We start from the raw sequence: 24,612 nt of genomic DNA on the forward strand, positions 1-24,612 counted from the left end.
CACTTTCCTCTCTTCCTACACGTACACATGCCTTACATCCTCGATAAAAACTTTTCACTGCTTCTAACAACTTTCCTCCCACACCATATATTCTTAATACCTTCCACAGAGCATCTCTATCAACTCTATCATATGCCTTCTCCAGATCCATAAATGCTACATACAAATCCATTTGCTTTTCTAAGTATTTCTCACATACATTCTTCAAAGCAAACACCTGATCCACACATCCTCTACCACTTCTGAAACCACACTGCTCTTCCCCAATCTGATGCTCTGTACATTCCTTCACCCTCTCAATCAATACCCTCCCATATAATTTACCAGGAATACTCAACAAACTTATACCTCTGTAATTTGAGCACTCACTCTTATCCCCTTTGCCTTTGTACAATGGCACTATGCACGCATTCCGCCAATCCTCAGGCACCTCACCATGAGTCATACATACATTAAATAACCTTACCAACCAGTCAACAATACAGTCACCCCCTTTTTTAATAAATTCCACTGCAATACCATCCAAACCTGCTGCCTTGCCGGCTTTCATCTTCCGCAAAGCTTTCACTACCTCTTCTCTGTTTACCAAATCATTTTCCCTAACCCTCTCACTTTGCACACCACCTCGACCAAAACACCCTATATCTGCCACTCTATCATCAAACACATTCAACAAACCTTCAAAATACTCACTCCATCTCCTTCTCACATCACCACTACTTGTTATCACCTCCCCATTTGCGCCCTTCACTGAAGTTCCCATTTGCTCCCTTGTCTTACGCACTTTATTTACCTCCTTCCAGAACATCTTTTTATTCTCCCTAAAATTTAATGATACTCTCTCACCCCAACTCTCATTTGCCCTTTTTTTCACCTCTTGCACCTTTCTCTTGACCTCCTGTCTCTTTCTTTTATACATCTCCCACTCAATTGCATTTTTTCCCAGCAAAAATCGTCCAAATGCCTCTCTCTTCTCTTTCACTAATACTCTTACTTCTTCATCCCACCACTCACTACCCTTTCTAATCAACCCACCTCCCACTCTTCTCATGCCACAAGCATCTTTTGCGCAATCCATCACTGATTCCCTAAATACATCCCATTCCTCCCCCACTCCCCTTACTTCCATTGTTCTCACCTTTTTCCATTCTGTACTCAGTCTCTCCTGGTACTTCCTCACACAGGTCTCCTTCTCAAGCTCACTTACTCTCACCACCCTCTTCACCCCAACATTCACTCTTCTTTTCTGAAAACCCATACAAATCTTCACCTTAGCCTCCACAAGATAATGATCAGACATCCCTCCAGTTGCACCTCTCAGCACATTAACATCCAAAAGTCTCTCTTTCGCACGCCTGTCAATTAACACGTAATCCAATAACGCTCTCTGGCCATCTCTCCTACTTACATAAGTATACTTATGTATATCTCGCTTTTTAAACCAGGTATTCCCAATCATCAGTATTTTTTCAGCACATAAATCTACAAGCTCTTCACCATTTCCATTTACAACACTGAACACCCCATGTATACCAATTATTCCCTCAACTGCCACATTACTCACCTTTGCATTCAAATCACCCATCACTATGACCCGGTCTCGTGCATCAAAACCACTAACACACTCATTCAGCTGCTCCCAAAACACTTGCCTCTCTTGATCTTTCTTCTCATGCACAGGTGCATATGCACCAATAATCACCCACCTCTCTCCATCAACTTTCAGTTTTACCCATATTAATCGAGAATTTACTTTCTTACACTCTATCACATACTCCCACAACTCCTTTTTCAGGAGTATTGCTACTCCTTCCCTTGCTCTTGTCCTCTCACTAACCCCTGACTTTACTCCCCAGACATTCCCAAACCACTCTTCCCCTTTACCCTTGAGCTTCGTTTCACTCAGAGCCAAAACATCCAGGTTCCTTTTCTCAAACATACTACCTATCTCTCCTTTTTTCACATCTTGGTTACATCCACACACATTTAGGCACCCCACTCTGAGCCTTCGAGGAGGATGAGCACTCCCCGCGTGACTCCTTCTTCTGTTTCCCATTTTAGAAAGTTAATACAAGGAGGGGAGGATTTCTGGCCCCCCGCTCCCGTCCCCTCTAGTCGCTTTCTACGACACGCGAGGAATACGTGGGAAGTATTCTTTCACCCCTATCCCCAGGGATAATATACATATATATATATATATATATATATATATATATATATATATATATATATATACACATTTTTTTTTTTTTTGCCGCTGTCTCCCGCGTTTGCGAGGTAGCACAAGGAAACAGACGAAAGAAATGGCCCAACCCACCCCCATACACATGTATATACATACGTCCACACACGCAAATATACACACCTACACAGCTTTCCATGGTTTACCCCAGACGCTTCACATGCCCTGATTCAATCCACTGACAGCACGTCAACCCCTGTATACCACATCGCTCCAATTCACTCTATTCCTTGCCCTCCTTTCACCCTCCTGCATGTTCAGGCCCCGATCACACAAAATCTTTTTCACTCCATCTTTCCACCTCCAATTTGGTCTCCCTCTTCTCCTTGTTCCCTCCACCTCCGACACATATATCCTCTTGGTCATTCTTTCCTCACTCATTCTCTCCATGTGCCCAAACCATTTCAAAACACCCTCTTCTGCTCTCTCAACCATGCTCTTTTTATTTCCACACATCTCTCTTACCCTTACGTTACTTACTCGATCAAACCACCTCACACCACACATTGTCCTCAAACATCTCATTTCCAGCACATCCATCCTCCTGCGCACAACCCTATCCATAGCCCATGCCTCGCAACCATACAACATTGTTGGAACCATTATTCCTTCAAACATACCCATTTTTGCTTTCCGAGATATATATATATATATATATATATATATATATATATATATATATATATATATATATTATATATATATATTTATATTTTTTATTTTTTTTATTTTCATTTTGCTTTGTCACTGTCTCCTGCGTTTGCGAGGTAGCGATATTTATATTTATATTTATTTATTTTGCTTTGTCGCTGTCTCCCACGTTTGCGAGGTAGCGCAAGGAAACAGACGAAAGAAATGGCTCAACCCACCCCCATACACATGTATATACACACACGTCCACACACGCAAATATACATATCTATACATCTCAATGTACACATATATATACACACACAGACACATACATATATACCCATGCACACAATTCACACTGTCTGCCTTTATTCATTCCCATCGCCACCTCACCACACATGGAATACCATCCCCCTCCCCACTCATGTGTGCGGGGTAGCGCTAGGAAAAGACAACAAAGGCCTCATTCGTTCACACTCAGTCTCTAGCTGTCATGCAATAATGCCTGAAACCACAGCTCCCTTTCCACATCCAGGCCCCACACAGCTTTCCATGGTTTACCCCAGATGCTTCACATGCCCTGATTCAATCCACTGACAGCACGTCAACCCCGGTATACCACATCGATCCAATTCACTCTATTCCTTGCCCGCCTTTCACCCTCCTGCATGTTCAGGCCCCGATCACTCAAAATCTTTTTCACTCCATCTTTCCACCTCCAATTTGGTCTCCCACTTCTCCTCGTTCCCTCCACCTCAGACACATATATCCTCTTGGTCAATCTTTCCTCACTCATTCTCTCCATGTGCCCAAACCATTTCAAAACACCCTCTTCTGCTCTCTCAACCACGCTCTTTTTATTTCCACACATCTCTCTTACCCTTACATTACTTACTCGATCAAACCACCTCACACCACACATTGTCCTCAAACATCTCATTTCCAGCACATCCACCCTCCTGCGGACAACTCTGTCCATAGCCCACGCCTTGCAACCATATAACATTGTTGGAACCACTATTCCTTCAAACATACCCATTTTTGCTTTCGGAGATAATGTTCTCGACTTCCACACATTCTTCAAGGCTCCCAGGATTTTCGCCCCCTCCCCCACCCTATGATTCACTTCTGCTTCCATGGTTCCATCCGCTGCCAGATCCACTCCCAGATATCTAAAACACTTTACTTCCTCCAGTTTTTCTCCATTCAAACTTACCTCCCAATTAACTTGACCCTCAACCCTACTGTACCTAATAACCTTGCTCTTATTCACATTTACTCTTAACTTTCTTCTTTCACACACTTTACCAAACTCAGTCACCAGCTTCTGCAGTTTCTCACATGAATCAGCCACCAGCGCTGTATCATCAGCGAACAACAACTGACTCACTTCCCAAGCTCTCTCATCCACAACAGACTTCATTCTTGCCCCTCTTTCCAAAACTCTTGCATTCACCTCCCTAACAACCCCATCCATAAACAAATTAAACAACCATGGAGACATCACACACCCCTGCCGCAAACCTACATTCACTGAGAACCAATCACTTTCCTCTCTTCCTACACGTACACATGCCTTACATCCTTGATAAAAACTTTTCACTGCATCTAACAACTTGCCACCCACACCATATATTCTTAATACCTTCCACAGAGCACCTCTATCAACTCTATCATATGCCTTCTCCAGATCCATAAATGCTACATACAAATCCATTTGCTTTTCTAAGTATTTCTCACATACATTCTTCAAAGTGTGTGGAAGAAGAAAGTTAAGAGTAAATGTGAATAAGAGCAAGGTTATTAGGCACAGTAGGGTTGAGGGTCAAGTCAATTGGGAGTGAGTTTGAATGGAGAAAAACTGGAGGAAGTGAAGTGTTTTAGATATCTGGGAGTGGATCTGGCAGCGGATGGAACCATGGAAGCAGAAGTGGATCATAGGGTGGGGGAGGGGGCGAAAATTCTGGGGGCCTTGAAGAATGTGTGGAAGTCGAGAACATTATCTCAGAAAGCAAAATTGGGTATGTTTGAAGGAATAGTGGTTCCAACAATGTTGTATGGTTGCGAGGCGTGGGCTATGGATAGAGTTGTGCGCAGGAGGATGGATGTGCTGGAAATGAGATGTTTGAGGACAATGTGTGGTGTGAGGTGGTTTGATCGAGTGAGTAACGTAAGGGTAAGAGAGATATGTGGAAATAAAAAGAGCGTGGTTGAGAGAGCAGAAGAGGGTGTTTTGAAGTGGTTTGGGCACATGGAGAGGATGAGTGAGGAAAGATTGACCAAGAGGATATATGTGTCGGAGGTGGAGGGAACAAGGAGAAGAGGGAGAGCAAATTGGAGGTGGAAAGATGGAGTGAAAAATGTTTTGTGTGATCGGGGCCTGAACATGCAGGAGGGTGAAAGGAGGGCAAGGAATAGAGTGAATTGGAGCGATGTGGTATACCGGGGTTGACGTGCTGTCAGTGGATTGAATCAAGTCATGTGAAGCGTCTTGGGTAAACCATGGAAAGCTGTGTAGGTATGTATATTTGCGTGTGTGGACGTATGTATATACATGTGTATGGGGGGGGGTTGGGCCATTTCTTTCGTCTGTTTCCTTGCGCTACCTCGCAAACGCGGGAGACAGCGACGAAGTATAAAAAAAAAAAAAAAAAAAAAAATTCTTCAAAGCAAACACCTGATCCACACATCCTCTACCACTTCTGAAACCACACTGCTCTTCCCCAATCTGATGCTCTGTAATTGCCTTCACCCTCTCAATCAATGCCCTCCCATATGTTTTACCAGGAATTCTCAACAAACTTATACCTCTGTAATTTGAGCACTCACTCTTATCCCCTTTGCCTTTGTACAATGGCACTATGCACGCATTCCGCCAATCCTCAGGCACCTCACCATGAGTCATACATACATTAAATAACCTTACCAACCAGTCAACAATACAGTCACCCCCTTTTTTAATAAATTCCACTGCAATACCATCCAAACCTGCTGCCTTGCTGGCTTTCATCTTCCACAAAGCTTTTACTACCTCTTCTCTGTTTACCAAATCATTTTCCCCAACCCTCTCACTTTGCACACCACCTTGACCAAAACACCCTATATCTGCCACTCTATCATCAAACACATTCAACAAACCTTCAAAATACTCACTCCATCTCCTTCTCACCTCACCACTATTTGTTATCACCTCCCCATTAGCGCCCTTCACTGAAGTTCCCATTTGCTTCCTTGTCTTACGCACTTTATTTACCTCCTTCCAGAACATCTTTTTATTCTCCCTAAAATTTAATGATACTCTCTCACCCCAACTCTCATTTGCCCTCTTTTTCACCACTTGCACCTTTCTCTTGACCTCCTGTCTCTTTCTTTTATACATCTCCCACTCAATTGCATTTTTTCCCAGCAAAAATCGTCCAAATGCCTCTCTCTTCTCTTTCACTAATAATCTTACTTCTTCATCCCACCACTCACTACCCTCTCTAATCAACCCACCTCCCACGCTTCTCATGCCACAAGCATCTTTTGCGCAATCCATCACTGATTCCCTAAATACATCCCATTCCTCCCCCACTCCCCTTACTTCCATTGTTCTCACCTTTTTCCATTCTGTACTCAGTCTCTCCTGGTACTTCCTCACACAAGTCTCCTTCCCAAGCTCACTTACTCTCACCACCCTCTTCACCCCAACATTCACTCTTCTTTTCTGAAAACCCATACAAATATTCACATTAGCCTCCACAAGATAATGATCAGACATCCCTCCAGTTGCACCTCTCAGTACATTTACATCCAAAAGTCTCTCTTTCGCGTGCCTGTCAATTAACACGTAATCCAACAACGCTCTCTGGCCATCTCTTCTACTTACATATGTATACTTATGTATATCTCGCTTTTTAAACCAGGTATTCCCAATCACCAGTCCTTTTTCAGCACATAAATCTACAAGCTCTTCACCATTTCCATTTACAACACTGAACACCCCATGTATACCAATTATTCCCTCAACTGCCACATTACTCACCTTTGCATTCAAATTACCCATCACTATAACCCGGTCGCGTGCATCAAAACCACTAACACACTCATTCAGCTGCTCCCAAAACACTTGCCTCTCATGATCTTTCTTCTCATGCCCAGGTGCATATGCACCAATAATCACCCATCTCTCTCCATCAACTTTCAGTTTTACCCATATTAATCGATAATTTACTTTCTTACATTCTATCACATACTCCCACAACTCCTCTTTCAGGAGTAGTGCTACTCCTTCCCTTGCTCTTGTCCTCTCACTAACCCCTGACTTTACTCCCAAGACATTCCCAAACCACTCTTCCCCTTTACCCTTGAGCTTCGTTTCACTCAGAGCCAAAACATCCAGGTTCCTTTCCTCAAACATACTACCTATCTCTCCTTATTTCACATCTTGGTTACATCCACACACATTTAGACACCCCAACCTGAGTCTACAAGGAGTATGGGCACTCCCCGTGTGACTCCTTCTGTTTCCCATTTTTTAGAAAGTTAAAAATACAAGGAGGGGAGGATTTCTGGCCCCCCGCTCCCGTCCCCTCTAGTCGCCTTCTATGACATGTGAGGAATGCGTGGGAAGTATTCTTTCACCCCTATCCCTTATCCCCAGGGATAGGGGTGACATTCTTAAATCATTAATACCCATAATACCTTAAAAAAATAAAAAAAATAGTGCAGGCACACAAAACTTCAAACCTGAAGAACAGTAAAATGGGACACTGATGCCCACCTAAATATCTTATAACCATTTCAGATTATCATGGGTGTTTATCACATATTCATGAATTACATTTATCCTAGTTTTTATTCTTCCATATTCATCTCTGTTATACAAAAAGGTGATTTGATTACTTAACTGTGCACATTCCTCCCACATAAGTGCTTTCATCACAATCATTCTCACTGGCAGAATTCTAACCACTGACTGACGACTGGAATGATTCAGTTGCAAGTGCTTCACTGCCTTAGGCTTTTGCAGCACATTGTTGACAGGATAATGGATACTGAGCATGATGAACAATGAGCATGTTTCATTTACGGATGAAATTTAACAATGAAGTGGTTACAGCAGATAAATATTCCCAGACAATTATACAGTAAACATACAAGGGAACTTTTATAATATGTTCCCATTACATGAGGTGTACATTTGGTCTTTGGACAACATTTCCTCTAACTTCATTTCTCTCTTGATGTATTGTGAGAATGGCCTACAATGGAAGCAAAACTGAAATTCTAAGACATTGGATCCTCCTGCTAATTACTATAGACAATAATATCTATATTACTTGTCCAGCAAGTTCGTTTATCCATGGAGTTGTAAGCAAGGTAGTTGCCCCTCTGTACACAGTAGTTTTTAATATCATTTGAGAGTTACAGTGATCAATACTAAATTCATAAAATAATCCTTTCACTTTGTCATATATATAAGGAATGACACAAAAGAATAATAAACGTTTTTTATAAAAAACAGTCACCCTCTAACCAGGCTGCCTTAAGCCTTCAGTCCATATATATATGAGAGGGTTAGGGAAAATGATTTGGTAAACAGAGAAGAGGTAGTAAAAGCTTTGCGGAAGATGAAAGCCAGCAAGGCAGCAGGTTTGGATGGTATTGCAGTGGAATTTATTAAAAAAGGGGGTGACTGTATTATTGACTGGTTGGTAAGGTTATTTAATGTATGTATGACTCATGGTGAGGTGCCTGAGGATTGGCGGAATGCGTGCATAGTGCCATTGTACAAAGGCAAAGAGGATAAGAGTGAGTGCTCAAATTACAGAGGTATAGGTTTGTTGAGTATTCCTGGTAAATTATATGGGAGGGTATTGATTGAGAGGGTGAAGGCATGTACAGAGCATCAGACTGGGGAAGAGCAGTGTGGTTTCAGAAGTGGTAGAGGATGTGTGGATCAGGTGTTTGCTTTGAAGAATGTTGTGAGAAATACTTAGAAAAGCAAATGGATTTGTATGTAGCATTTATGGATCTGGAGAAGGCATATGATAGAGTTGATAGAGATGCTCTGTGGAAGGTATTAAGAATATATGGTGTGGGAGGAAAGTCGTTAGAAGCATTGAAAAGTTTTTATCGAGGATGTAAGGCATGTGTACGTGTAGGAAGAGAGGAAAGTGATTGGTTCTCAGTGAATGTAGGTTTGCGGCAGGGATGTGTGATGTCTCCATGGTTGTTTAATTTGTTTATGGATGGGGTTGTTAGGGAGGTGAATGCAAGAGTTTTGGAAATAGGGGCAAGTATGAAGTCTGTTGTGGATGAGAGAGCTTGGGAAGTGAGTCAGTTGTTGTTCGCTGATGATACAGCGCTGGTGGCTGATTCATGTGAGAAACTGCAGAAGCTGGTGACTAAGTTTGGTAAAGTGTGTGAAAGAAGAAAGCAAAGAGTAAATGTGAATAAGAGCAAGGTTATTAGGTACAGTAGGGTTGAGGGTCAAGTCAATTGGGAGGTAAGTTTGAATGGAGAAAAACTGGAGGAAGTAAAGTGTTTTAGATATCTGGGAGTGGATCTGGCAGCGGATGGAACCATGGAAGCGGAAGTGAATCATAGGGTGGGGGAGGGGGCGAAAATCCTGGGAGCCTTGAAGAATGTGTGGAAGTCGAGAACATTATCTCGGAAAGCAAAAATGGGTATGTTTGAAGGAATAGTGGTTCCAACAATGTTGTATGGTTGCGAGGCGTGGGCTATGGATAGAGTTGTGCGCAGGAGGATGGATGTGCTGGAAATGAGATGTTTGAGGACAATGTGTGGTGTGAGGTGGTTTGATCGAGTAAGTAACGTAACGGTAAGAGAGATGTGTGGAAATAAAAAGAGCGTGGTTGAGAGAGCAGAAGAGGGTGTTTTGAAATGGTTTGGGCTCATGGAGAGAATGAGTGAGGAAAGATTGACCAAGAGGATATATGTGTCGGAGGTGGAGGGAACGAGGAGAAGAGGGAGACCAAATTGGAGGTGGAAAGATGGAGTGAAAAAGATTTTGAGTGATTGGGGCCTGAACGTGCAGGAGGGTGAAAGGAGGGCAAGGAATAGAGTGAATTGGAACGATGTGGTATACCGGGGTAGACGTGCTGTCAGTGGATTGAATCAGGGCATGTGAATCATCTGGGGTAAACCATGGAATGTTGTGTGGGGCCTGGATGTGGAAAGGGAGCTGTGGTTTCGGGCATTATTGCATGACAGCTAGAGACTGAGTGTGAACGAATGGGGCCTTTGTTGTCTTTTCCTAGGGCTACCTCGCACACATGAGGGGGGAGGGGGATGGTATTCCATGTGTGGCGAGGTGGCGATGGGAATGAATAAAGGCAGACAGTGTGTATTGTGTGCATGGGTATATATGTATGTGTCTGTGTGTGTGTACATTGAGATGTATAGGTATGTATATTTGCGTGTGTGGATGTGTATGTATATACATTGTGTATGGGGGTGGGTTGGGCCATTTCTTTCGTCTGTTTCCTTGCTCTACCTCGCAAACGCGGGAGACAGCGACAAAGCAAAATATAATAAATAGATGAAATATATATATATATATATATATATATATATATATATATATATATATATATATATATATATATATATATATATATTTTATCTGCTATTGACGTTTGTGTAAATAAATTATACATTTCCTTTTTTCCATAGCCAGAGGTTGAACCATTATGTGACATTCATTTTTTTCATTCATTTCAAGCTAGAAGTTTCAGTTTTCTAAATTGTTTCTTACATTTTTCATATGTATATATATGTATGTGTGTGTGTGTGTATATGTGCGTAGGTATGTGTATGTGTGTGTATGTGTATATGTATATATATGTGTATATTATCCCTGGGGATAGGGGTGAAAGAATACTTCCCACGTATTCTTCGCGTGTTGTAGAAAGCGACTAGAGGGGACGGGAGCGGGGGGGCCAGAAATCCTCCCCTCCTTGTATTAACTTTCTAAAATGGGAAACAGAAGAAGGAGTCACGCGGGGAGTGCTCATCCTCCTCGAAGGCTCTGAGTGGGGTGCCTAAATGTGTGTGGATGTAACCAAGATGTGAAAAAAGGAGAGATAGTTAGTATGTTTGAGGAAAGGAACCTGGATGTTTTGGCTCTGAGTGAAACGAAGCCCAAGGGTAAAGGGGAAGAGTGGTTTGGGAATGTCTTGGGAGTAAAGTCAGGGGTTAGTGAGAGGACAAGAGCAAGGGAAGGAGTAGCAATACTCCTGAAACAGGAGTTGTGGGAGTATGTGATAGAGTGTAAGAAAGTAAATTCTCGATTAATATGGGTAAAACTGAAAGTTGATGGAGAGAGGTGGGTGATTATTGGTGCATATGCACCTGGGCATGAGAAGAAAGATCAAGAGAGGCAAGTGTTTTGGGAGCAGCTGAATGAGTGTGTTAGTGGTTTTGATGCACGAGACCGGGTTATAGTGATGGGTGATTTGAATGCAAAGGTGAGTAATGTGGCAGTTGAGGGAATAATTGGTATACATGGGGTGTTTAGTGTTGTAAATGGAAATGGTGAAGAGCTTGTAGATTTATGTGCTGAAAAAGGACTGATGATTGGGAATACCTGGTTTAAAAAGCGAGATATACATAAGTATACTTATGTAAGTAGGAGAGATGGCCAGAGAGCATTATTGGATTACGTGTTAATTGACAGGCGTGCGAAAGAGAGACTTTTGGATGTTAATGTGCTGAGAGGTGCAACTGGAGGGATGTCTGATCATTATCTTGTGGAGGCTAAGGTGAAGATTTGTATGGGTTTTCAGAAAAGAAGAGTGAATGTTGGGGTGAAGAGGGTGGTGAGAGTAAGTGAGCTTGAGAAGGAGACCTGTGTGAGGAAGTACCAGGAGAGACTGAGTACAGAATGGAAAAAGGTGAGAACAATGGAAGCAAGGGGAGTGGGGGAGGAATGGGATGTATTTAGGGAATCAGTGATGGATTGCGCAAAAGATGCTTGTGGCATGAGAAGAGTGGGAGGTGGGTTGATTAGAAAGGGTAGTGAGTGGTGGGATGAAGAAGTAAGAGTATTAGTGAAAGAGAAGAGAGAGGCATTTGGACGATTTTTGCAGGGGAAAAATGCAATTGAGTGGGAGATGTATAAAAGAAAGAGACAGGAGGTCAAGAGAAAGGTGCAAGAGGTGAAAAAAAGGGCAAATGAGAGTTGGGGTGAGAGAGTATCATTAAATTTTAGGGAGAATAAAAAGATGTTCTGGAAGGAGGTAAATTAAGTGCGTAAGACAAGGGAGCAAATGGGAACTTCAGTGAAGGGCGCAAATGGGGAGGTGATAACAAGTAGTGGTGATGTGAGAAGGAGATGGAGTGAGTATTTTGAAGGTTTGTTGAATGTGTTTGATGATAGAGTGGCAGATATAGGGTGTTTTGGTCGAGGTGGTGTGCAAAGTGAGAGGGTTAGGGAAAATGATTTGGTAAACAGAGAAGAGGTAGTGAAAGCTTTGCGGAAGATGAAAGCCAGCAAAGCAGCAGGTTTGGATGGTATTGCAGTGGAATTTATTAAAAAAGGGGGTGACTGTATTGTTGACTGGTTGGTAAGGTTATTTAATGTATGTATGACTCATGGTGAGGTGCCTGAGGATTGGCGGAATGCGTGCATAGTGCCATTGTACAAAGGCAAAGGGGATAAGAGTGAATGCTCAAATTACAGAGGTATAAGTTTGTTGAGTATTCCTGGTAAATTATATGGGAGGGTATTGATTGAGAGGGTGAAGGCATGTACAGAGCATCAGATTGGGGAAGAGCAGTGTGGTTTCAGAAGTGGTAGAGGATGTGTGGATCAGGTGTTTGCTTTGAAGAATGTATGTGAGAAATACTTAGAAAAGCAAATGGATTTGTATGTAGCATTTATGGATCTGGAGAAGGCATATGATAGAGTTGATAGAGATGCTCTGTGGAAGGTATTAAGAATATATGGTGTGGGAGGAAAGTTGTTAGAAGCAGTGAAAAGTTTTTATCGAGGATGTAAGGCATGTGTACGTGTAGGAAGAGAGGAAAGTGACTGGTTCTCAGTGAATGTAGGTTTGCGGCAGGGGTGTTTGATGTCTCCATGGTTGTTTAATTTGTTTATGGATGGGGTTGTTAGGGAGGTAAATGCAAGAGTTTTGGAAAGAGGGGCAAGTATGAAGTCTGTTGGGGATGAGAGAGCTTGGGAAGTGAGTCAGTTGTTGTTCGCTGATGATACAGCGCTGGTGGCTGATTCATGTGAGAAACTGTAGAAGCTGGTGACTGAGTTTGGTAAAGTGTGTGGAAGAAGAAAGTTAAGAGTAAATATGAATAAGAGCAAGGTTATTAGGTACAGTAGGGTTGAGGGTCAAGTCAATTGGGAGGTGAGTTTGAATGGAGAAAAACTGGAGGAAGTGAAGTGTTTTAGATATCTGGGAGTGGATCTGGCAGCGGATGGAACCATGGAAGCGGAAGTGGATCATAGGGTGGGGGAGGGGGCGAAAATTCTGGGGGCCTTGAAGAATGTGTGGAAGTCGAGAACATTATCTCGGAAAACAAAAATGGGTATGTTTGAAGGAATAGTGGTTCCAACAATGTTGTATGGTTGCGAGGCGTGGGCTATGGATAGAGTTGTGCGCAGGAGGATGGATGTGCTGGAAATGAGATGTTTGAGGACAATGTGTGGTGTGAGGTGGTTTGATCGAGTGAGTAACGTAAGGGTAAGAGAGATGTGTGGAAATAAAAAGAGCATGGTTGAGAGAGCAGAAGAGGGTGTTTTGAAGTGGTTTGGGCACATGGAGAGGATGAGTGAGGAAAGATTGACCAAGAGGATATATGTGTCGGAGGTGGAGGGAGCAAGGAGAAGAGGGAGACCAAATTGGAGGTGGAAAGATGGAGTGAAAAAGATTTTGTGTGATCGGGGCCTGAACATGCAGGAGGGTGAAAGGAGGGCAAGGAATAGAGTGAATTGGAGCGATGTGGTATACCGGGGTTGACGTGCTGTCAGTGGATTGAATCAAGGCATGTGAATCGTCTGGGGTAAACCATGGAAAGCTGTGTAGGTATGTATATTTGCGTGTGTGGACGTATGTATATACATGTGTATGGGGGGGGGGGGGGGTTGGGCCATTTCTTTCGTCTGTTTCCTTGCGCTACCTCGCAAACGCGGGAGACAGCGACAAAGTATAAAAAAAAAAATATATATATATATATATATATATATATATATATATATATATATATATATATATATACACACATGTGTATGGGGGAGGGTTGGGCCATTTTCTCTTGTCTGTTTCCTTGCGCTACCTCGCAAACGCGGGAGACAGCGACAAAGCAAAATAAAAATGAAAATAATATATATATGTATATATATATATATTCACTCTATTCCTTGCCCTCCTTTCACCCTCCTGCATGTTCAGGCCCCGATCACACAAAATCTTTTTCACTCCATCTTTCCACCTCCAATTTGGTCTCCCACTTCTCCTCGTTCCCTCCACCTCCGGCACATATATCCTCTTGGTCAATCTTTCCTCACTCATTCTCTCCATGTGCCCAAACCATTTCAAAACACCCTCTTCTGCTCTCTCAACCACGCTCTTTTTATTTCCACACGTGGTATACCGGGGTTGACGTGCTGTCAGTGGATTGAATCAGGGCACGTGAAGCATCTGGGGTAAACCATGGAAAGCTGTGTAGGCATGTATTTTTGCGTGTGTGGACGTATGTATATACATGTGTATGGGGTGGGTTGGGCCATTTCTTTTGTCTGTTTCCTTGCGCTACCTCGCAAACGCGGGAGACAGCGACAGAGCAAAAAAAAAAAAAAAAAAAAAAATATATATATATTGGTTCTCAGTGAATGTAGGTTTGCGGCAGGGGTGTGTGATGTCTCCATGGTTGTTTAATTTGTTTATGGATGGGGTTGTTAGGGAGGTGAATTAAAGAGCTTAGGAAAGAGGGGCAAGTATGCAGTCTGTTGTGGATGAGAGAGCATGGGAAGTGAGTCAGTTGTTGTTTGCTGATGATACAGCGCTGGTGGCTGATTCATGTAAGAAAATGCAGAAGCTGGTGACTGAGTTTGGTAAAGTGTGTGAAAGAAGAAAGTTAAGAGTAAATGTGAATAAGAGCAAGGTTATTAGGTACAGTAGGGTTGAGGGTCAAGTCAATTGGGAGGTAAGTTTGAATGGAGAAAAACTGGAGGAAGTAAAGTGTTTTAGATATCTGGGAGTGGATCTGGCAGCGGATGGAACCATGGAAGTGGAAGTGAATCATAGGGTGGGGGAGGGGGCGAAAATTCTGGGAGCATTGAAGAATGTGTGGAAGTCGAAAACATTATCTCGGAAAGCAAAAATGGGTATGTTTGAAGAAATAGTGGTTCCAACAATGTTGTATGGTTGCGAGGCGTGGGCTATGGATAGAGTTGTGCGCAGGAGGATGGATGTGCTGGAAATGAGATGTTTGAGGACAATGTGTGGTATGAGGTGGTTTGATCAAGTAAGTAATGTAAGGGTAAGAGAGATGTGTGGAAATAAAAAGAGTGTGGCTGAGAGAGCAGAAGAGGGTGTTTTGAAATGGTTTGGTCACATGGAGAGAATGAGTGAGGAAAGATTGACCAAGAGGATATATGTGTCGGAGGTGGAGGGAACGAGGAGAAGTGGGAGACCAAATTGGAGGTGGAAAGATGGAGTGAAAAAGATTTTGAGTGATTGGGGCCTGAACATGCAGGAGGGTGAAAGGTGTGCAAGGAATAGAGTGAATTGGAACGATGTGGTATACCGGGGTCGACGTGCTGTTAATGGATTGAACCAGGGCATGTGAAGCATCTGGGTAAACCATGGAAAGTTGTGTGTGGCCTGGATGTGGAAAGGGAGCTGTGGTTTCAGTGCATTATTGCATGACAGCTAGAGACTGAGTGTGAACGAATGGGGCCTTTGTTGTCTTTTCCTAGCGCTACCTCGCACACATGAGGGGGGAGGGGGTTGTTATTCCATGTGTGGCGAGGTGGCGATGGGAACAAATAAAGGCAGACTATGAATTATTTACATGTGTATATATGTATATGTCTGTGTGTGTATATATATGTGTACATTGAGATGTAGAGGTATGTATATTTGCGTGTGTGGACGTGTATGTATATACATGTGTATGTGGGCGGGTTGGGCCATTCTTTCGTCTGTTTCCTTGCGCTACCTCGCTAACGCGGGATACGGCGACAAAGCAAAATTAATAAATAAATAGATATATAAAATCAAGGGTTAGTGAGAGGACAAGAGCAAGGAAGGGAGTAGCAGTACTCCTGAAACAGGAGTTGTGGAAGTATGTGATAGAATGTAAGAAAGGAAATTCTTGATTAATATGGGTAAAACTGAAAGTTGATGGAGAGAGATGGGTGATTATTGGTGCATATGCACCTGGGCATGAGAAGAAAGATCATGAGAGGCAAGTGTTTTGGGAGCAGCTGAATGAGTATGTTAGTGATTTTGATGCACAAGACCGGGTTATAGTGATGGGTGATTTGAATGCAAAGGTGAGTAATGTGGCAGTTGAGGGAATAATTGGTATACATGGGGTGTTCAGTGTTGTAAATGGAAATGGTGAAGAGCTTGTAGATTTATGTGCTGAAAAAGGACTGGTGATTGGGAATACCTGGTTTAAAAAGCGAGATATACATAAGTATACGTATGTAAGTAGGAGAGATGGCCAGAGAGCATTATTGGATTACGTGTTAATTGACAGGTGTGCGAAAGAGAGACTTTTGCATGTTAATGTGCTGAGAGGTGCAACTGGAGGGATGTCTGATCATTATCTTGTGGAGGCTAAGGTGGAGATTTGTATGGGTTTTCAGAAAAGAAAAGTGAATGTTGGGGCGAAGAGGGTGGTGAGAGTAAGTGAGCTTGGGAAGGAGACTTGTGTGAGGAAGTACTAGGAGAGACTGAGTACAGAATGGAAAAAGGTGAGAACAATGGAAGTAAGGGGAGTGGGGGAAGAATGGGATGTATTTAGGGAATCAGTGATGGATTGCGCAAAAGATGCTTGTGGCATGAGAAGAGTGGGAGGTGGGTTGATTAGAAAGGGTAGTGAGTGGTGGGATGAAGAAGTAAGATTATTAGTGAAAGAGAAGAGAGAGGCATTTGGACAATTTTTGCAGGGAAAAAATGCAATTGAGTGGGAGATGTATAAAAGAAAGAGACAGGAGGTCAAGAGAAAGGTGCAAGAGGTGAAAAAGAGGGCAAATGAGAGTTGGGGTGAGAGAGTATCTTTGAATTTTAGGGAGAATAAGAAGATGTTCTGGAAGGAGGTAAATAAAGTGCATAAGACAAGGGTGCAAATGGGAACTTCAGTGAAGGGCGCTAATGATAACAAGTAGTGGTGATGTGAGAAGGAGATGGAGTGAGTATTTTGAAGGTTTGTTGAATGTGTTTGATGATAGAGTGGCAGATATAGGGTGTTTTTGTCGAGGTGGTGTGCAAAGTGAGAGGGTTAGGGAAAATGATTTGGTAAACAGAGAAGAGGTAGTAAAAGCTTTGCGGAAGATGAAAGCCGGCAAGGCAGCAGGTTTGGATGGTATTGCAGTGGAATCTATTAAAAGAGGGGGTGACTATTGTTGACTGGTTGGTAAGGTTATTTAATGTATGTATGACTCATGGTGAGGTGCCTGAGAATTGGCGGAATGCGTGCATAGTGCCATTGTACAAAGGCAAAGGGGATAAGAGTGAGTGCTCAAATTACTGAGGTATAAGTTTGTTGAGTATTCCTGGTAAATTATATGGGAGGGTATTGATTGAGAGGGTGAAGGCATGTACAGAGCATCAGATTGGGGAAGAGCAGTGTGGTTTCAGAAGTGGTAGAGGATGTGTGGATCAGGTGTTTGCTTTGAAGAATGTATGTGAGAAATACTCAGAAAAGCAAATGGATTTATATGTAGCATTTATGGATCTGGAGAAGGCATATGATAGAGTTGATAGAGATGCTCTGTGGAAGGTATTAAGTATGTATGGTGTGGGAGGCAAGTTGTTAGAAGCAGTGAAAAGTTTTTATCGAGGATGTAAGGCATGTGTACGTGTAGGAAGAGAGGAAATTGATTGGTTCTCAGTGAATGTAGGTTTGCGGCAGGGGTGTTTGATGTCTCCATGGTTGTTTAATTTGTTTATGGATGGGGTTGTTAGGGAGGTGAATGCAAGAGTTTTGGAAAGGGGGCAAGTATGAAGTCTGTTGTGGATGAGAGAGCTTGGGAAGTGAGTCAGTTGTTGTTCGCTAATGATACAGCGCTGGTGGCTGATTCATGTGAGAAACTGCAGAAGCTGGTGACTGAGTTTGGTAAAGTGTGTGAAAGAAGAAAGTTAAGAGTAAATGTGAATAAGAGCAAGGTTATTAGGTACAGTAGGGTTGAGGGTCAAGTCAATTGGGAGGTAAGTTTGAATGGAGAAAAACTGGAGGAAGTAAAGTGTTTTAGACATCTGGGAGTGGATCTGGCAGCGGATGGAACCATGGAAGCGGAAGTGAATCATAGCGTTGGGGAGGGGGTGAAAATTCTGGGATCATTGAAGAATGTGTGGAAGTCGAGAACATTATCTCGGAAAGCAAAAATGGGTATGTTTGAAGGAATAGTGGTTCCAACAATGTTGTATGGTTGCGAGGCATGGGCTATGGATAGAGTTGTGCACAGGAGGGTGGATGTGCTGGAAATGAGATGTTTGAGGACAATGTGTGGTGTGAGGTGGTTTGATCGAGTAAGTAATGTAAGGGTAAGAGAGATGTGTGGAAATAAAAAGAGCGTGGTTGAGAGAGCAGAACAGGGTGTTTTGAAATGGTTTTGGCACATGGAGAGAATGAGTGAAGAAAGATTGACCAAGAGGATATATGTGTCAGAGGTGGAGGGAACGAGGAGAAGTGGGAGACCAAATTGGAGGTGGAAAGATGGAGTGAAAAAGATTATGGGTGATCTGGGCCTGAACATGCAGGAGAGTGAAAGACGTGCAAGGAATAGAGTGAATTGGATTGATGTGGTATACCGGGGTTGACGTGCTGTCAGTGGATTGAATCAGGGCATGTGAAGCGTCTGGGGTAAACCATGGAAAGTTGTGTGGGGCCTGGATGTGGAAATGTAGCTGTGGTTTCGGGCATTATTACATGACAGCTAGAGACTGAGTGTGAACGAATGGGGCCTTTGTTGTCTTTTCCTAGCACTACCTCGCACAGATGAGGGGGGAGGGGGATGTTACTCCATGTGTGGTGAGGTGGCGATGGGAATGAATAAAGGCAGACAGTATGAATTATGTACATGTGTATGTATGTATATGTCTGTGTGTGTATATATATATGTGTACATTGAGATGTATAGGTATGTATATTTGCATGTATGGACGTGTATGTATATACATGTGTATGGGGGTGTGTTGGGCCATTTCTTTCGTCTGTTTCCTTGCGCTACCTCGCAAACGCGGGAGACAGCGACAAAGCAAAAAAAAAAAAAAAAATGAGGCTTGTGTATGAGTAGGAAGAGAGGAGAATGATTGTTTCTCAGTGAATGTAGGTCTACGTCAGGGATGTGTGATGTCCCCATGGTTGTTTAATTTATTTATGGATGCGGTGGTTAGGGAAGTAAATGCAAGAGTTTTGGAGAGAGGGGCCAGTATGCAGTCTGTTGTCGATGAGAGGGCTTGGGAAGTGAGTCAGTTGTTTGCCGAATATATAGCTCCAGTGGCTGATTTGAGTGTGAAACTGCCAAAGTCGGTGACTAAGTTTGGAAAAGTGTGTGAAAGGAGAAAGTTGATAGTATATGTGAATAAGAGCAAGATAATTAGGTTCAGTAGGGTTGAGGGACAGGATAATTGGAATTTAAGTTTGATTGTAGAAAAATTGGAGGGAGTGAATTGGAGTGTACTTAGCAGCAAATGGAACCATGAAAGCAGAATTGAGTCATAGGGTTGGGGTGGGGGTGAAGGTTCTGGGAGAGATGAAGAATGTATGGAAGGAGAGAACATTATCTTGGAGAGCAAAAATGGGTATGTTTGAAGGAATAGTAGTTCCAGCAGTGTTATATGTTTACAAGGCATGGGCTATAGATAGGTTTGTGTTGAGGAGGGTGGCTGTGTTGGAAATGAAATGTTTGAGGACAATATGTGGTGTGAGGTGGCTTGATTGATAAAGTAATGAAAGAGTAAGAGAGATTTGTGGAAATAGAAAGAGTGATTAAGAGAGCAGAAGAGGGTGTGTTGAAATGGTTTGGGCATATGGAGAGAATGAGCAAGGAAAGATTGACAGAGAGGATATATGTGTCAAAGGTGGATGGAACAAGGAGAAGCAGGAAACCAGATTGGAAGTGGAAGGATGGAGTGAAGAAGATTTTGAGTGATTAGGGCCTAAACATACAGGATGGTGAGAGGCGTGTAAGGAATAGAGTGAATTAGAATGATGTGGTATACCGGGGTCGACATGCTCTCAGTGGCCTGAACCAGGGCATGTGAAGTGTGTGGGGTAAACCATGGAAAGGTCTGTGGGGTACACCATGGAAAGGTCTGTGGGGCCTGGATGTGGATAGGGAGCTGTGGTTTCGGTGCATTACACATGGCAGCTAGAGACTGAGTGTAAATCAATATGGCCTTTTTGTCTGTTTTCCTGGTGCTACCTTGCTGAAGCAGGGGGTAGCGATGCTGTTTCCTTAGGAGTGAGGTGGCGCTGGGAATGGATGAAGGCAGGCATGTATGAATTTGTACAAGTGTACATATGTATATTTCTGTGTATGTGTATATCTTGACATGTATATATGTATATGTGCGTGTATGGACGTTTATGTGTATATGAGTGAATGGGTCATTCTTCTGTTTCATTGCACTACCTCGCTGATGCAGGAAATAAAGATTAAATATAATAAATGATAAATATGATAAATGATAAGTAATTATAATTGATTTTTTGTGGTAATTGTAATTATGATGTACTTGCTATTCCAAATGTATGTGTAATTATGATTGTAATTAAAAACTGGAAAGTACTTGTAATTATATTTGTAATTTGATTTTAAAGTATACTTGCTCCAACCCTGGCCCTGACCTGTGGAGCTGAAACATGGACATGGAATGAGTCACAGTGGTCAAGAATCCAGGTTGTGAAATGAGTTATTTAAGAAGAACATGTGGTGTGCCTAGCTGGAATGAAGAAAGAAATGAAAGGGTGATCGAGAGATATGGTGTAGCAGGAAATGCAAAAGGAATTAAATGTGGAGTGGTAGAATGGGTGAAACATAATATTTTGAGGTGGTTTGGGCATGTGGAAAGAATGCAATACTGGGAGTTTTATAAGGAGAGTGTATGATAGTAATGGGGTAGGTGTAAGAGGAAGACCAGTTGTGACATGGGGAAACAGTGATGAAGAATGTGTAGAATAGTGTATGCGAGGGAGGCATGTAAGGACAGGGATAAGTGGAGACTCTTGTTGTGACCATCCCTTGATGGGAGTTTCCAGAGGGTACAGGCCTCAGAGATGTAGATAGATAGCATAAACCCTGTTGTAAGTTTTCTGAACTGTGTAAATTTCATTTTTTAAATAGAATGCCTTGATATTGATGGGTACCCATCCAATCATGTCCTTGAGATAGAAGATAGATTTCAGATATTGTTTTGGTAGTATTGTTGTAGAAAAGAAGATTCATTTCAGATATTTTGTTAGTATTGGTCTAGAAAGGTTTTCCTGAATCATTTTGTTTCACTAATTGGCACCTTTTCTTACAGCGGGGACGTCCGCCAAAGACGGCCCTTGCCATGTCAGCACCCATGATATTAGAGGAGGATGGTGAACCAATGACAATGGAGGATGCTATTGAAGAACTCTTTGGGGCAGTTATGACTGCCATGGACCCTGATGGTCGTCTGTATTCATATGACTTTCGGTTCCTACCTTCAAGACATGTGAGTTTCCACACTTTTTTATGTTCATTTAGATAGGGGAGAAAGAATACCTCCCACGTATTCCCTGCGTGTCATAGAAGGTGACTAAAAGGGGAGGGAGTGGGGGGCTGGAAATCCTCCCCTCTTGTTTTTTTTTAATTTTCCAAAAGAAGGAAGAGAGAAGGGGGCCAGGTGAGGATATTCCCTCAGAGGCCCAGTCCTCTGTTCTTAACGTTACCTTGCTAACGCGGGAAATGGCGAATAGTTTGAAAGAAAGAAAAAGAATAAAAAGCACAACCTGCAAGTATTATAGGATTTCCTAAATTTCTTTTATATCTATCTCTGACACCTTTTCCAATTGGATCTCTCTCAAGGGGTTGGCCATGGCAGTAGAGTTTCCATAAGTAGTGAACTCCAGTGCTGCTTCTTAGCCTTTAGTGCCTCACCCTTAACAGGCCACTGGTAGAGGGCAACTCTTGCACAGTGTTTGCAGAGGATCCCACCTAATGTTCCTGCTGAATACTTCTATCTAATGTTCCTTTCTGCTACTTCTACCTAATGCTCCTTCCTAGATGCTTCTTTTTACTATTTCTGTGTACTGCTCCTACCATTTTGCCAAAAGGCAGGGCTAGTGCTTGGTGCTCACCACAGGAAAATCTAGAGTTATCGAGAACGAGGTGTGTGATTTAAGTGTTGTCAGGTGTTACGTATGACAAGGAGAGATTCTATGTTTGTAGACTGAATGCCAGTGGTCCATGTATGAAGGTGCAGAAAGAAAAGACAAAATTTATGTGCAACAAACATGGGAATTGGGTGGCTGCAAACCATCCTATCTTGAGTAATTGCTTTCCAAAAACAGGAACAAAAGAAAGAGCCCAGTGAGGATCCCTCCTTGAAGGCTCAGGCTTAGGCGGCTGAATATGCACAGATGTAATCAAAATTGAGAAGAAGAGAGAGTTGGATGCTATGCTTGATGAGAGTTACCTGGATGTTCTGGCTTGAGTTAAAGTAAGATGATGAGGAAGGGGTTAAGATTCTTTTGAAATGTTTAGGGGGTAAACTTAGGTGTTACGCATCTCATAAAGCACTGTGTTAAAATTAGAGTGTTAAGAAGATGAGATCAAGATGGGTGTGGCTCAGAATAAAAGTAGGCTTTTAGTGGTTGTATATTGTTTGTACATTTTGTGCTGATGCTCCTGGTAGTGAGATGAGTGAAGAAGAAATTAATGTTTTTTGGAAGGAGCTGAATGAATGCTTGGCAGTTTCGATGCAAAAGATCTTGTGCTAAGGGACCTGAGTGCAAGAGTGAATGATGTTGCTATCAAGGTTATAAATGGGGGACATGAGATCCCCAGTGTAAGTGAAAATGGAGAAAGAATTTGTCAGTTTGTGTTGAAAGAGGACTTGTGATTGAGACTTTGCTTTCATATATAGCACTTGTTTTTTGTTTTCTCCTTAAGCAAGGTAGCACATGGAACAAATAACTGAGGAAAGATATACTCATAGCCCCATCCTTTCTCCCCATATGTTGAAATTGATGATACAGGAGGGGAGGATTCCCAGCCCCCCAGCTAGCCCCTGCCCTTCTTAGTTGCTTTCTGCAACACACAGAAGACACCTGGGTTGTCTTCTTTCCCATGGCCTCAGGGATATGATTAGGAATACTTGGTTTATGAAAAGCATTAGTGCATAAGTATACTTGAGTGACTGGGGTTTGGTCAACAGGCATTATTGGATTATGCATTGATTGACAAACATGCTAACTAGAGGTTCCTGGATTTGAACTTGCTGAGAGGGGTGGCAGGTGGGATGTTTGGTAATTCGTTGGAGGTAAATTATGTATGTGAAAGAAGTGGCTGAAATATGTGAGCTTGTATAGATCATAAGAGAAATTCGGTGAAGAGTGACACAGGATGAGAGTAAATGAAACAAAGGGAGTGGAAGAGGGTGGAAAGTATATTGGGAAGCAGTACGAACATGTGTATGTAAAGTGTATTTGTATGGCATATGGAAAGTGGGTTTGGATACATGACATTGGGTAGTAAGTTGTGGATTAAGGAAGTTAAACTCCTAATGAAAAAAAGTTTTGCAGATGGTATATGTAGGGAAGAAATGCAAGTAAATGAGAAGAGTACTAGAGAAAGTGGCAGAAGCTCAGTAGAAACATATTATTATTATTATTATTATTATTAGTATACTTAGTCGCTGTCTCCCGCGTTAGCAAGGTAGCACAAGGAAACAGACGAAAGAATGGCCCAACCCACCCACATACACATGTTTATACATACACGTCCACATACAGCACATATACATACCTATACATCTCAACGTATACATATATATACACACACAGACATATACCTATATACACATGTACATAATTCATACTGTCTGCCCTTATTCATTCCCGTTGCCACCTCGCCACACATGAAATGACGACCCCCTCCCCCTTGCATGTGTGCGAGGTAGCGCTAGGAAAAGACAACAAAGGCCACATTTGTTCACACTCAGTCTCTAGCTGTCATGTATAATGCACTGAAACCACAGTTCCCTTTCCACATCCAGGCCTTACAGAACTTTCCATGGTTTACCCCAGACGTATATCACATGCCCTGGTTCAATCCATTGACAGCACATCGACCTCAGTATACTACATTGTTCCAATTCACTCTATTCCTTACACGCCTTTCACCCTCCTGCATGTTCAGGCCCCGATCACTCAAAATCTTTTTCACTCCATCTTTCCACCTCCAATGTGGTCTCCCACTTTTCCTCATTCCCTCCACCTCTGACACATATATCCTCTTGGTCAATCTTTCCTCACTCATTCTCTCCATGTGACTAAACCATTTCAAAACA

The 24,612-nt window shown here is 42.5% G+C and overlaps 1 protein-coding gene across 6 annotated transcripts in view; it reads left to right on the forward strand.

Moving 5' to 3' along the window:
* The window catches only part of polybromo (protein), a 471,093-nt gene that overhangs the window by 46,034 nt on the left and 400,447 nt on the right, over positions 1 to 24,612 (forward strand). For all 6 annotated transcript variants that reach the window (XM_071691025.1, XM_071691026.1, XM_071691024.1 and 3 more), the window contains exon 6: positions 21,598 to 21,774. In XM_071691025.1, the coding sequence (XP_071547126.1) occupies positions 21,598 to 21,774 (177 nt within the window). The remainder of the gene's footprint in view (positions 1 to 21,597; positions 21,775 to 24,612) is intronic.

The sequence above is a fragment of the Panulirus ornatus genome, chromosome 50 (genome assembly GCF_036320965.1).
Source record: "Panulirus ornatus isolate Po-2019 chromosome 50, ASM3632096v1, whole genome shotgun sequence".
NCBI classification, from domain to species: domain Eukaryota; kingdom Metazoa; phylum Arthropoda; class Malacostraca; order Decapoda; family Palinuridae; genus Panulirus; species Panulirus ornatus.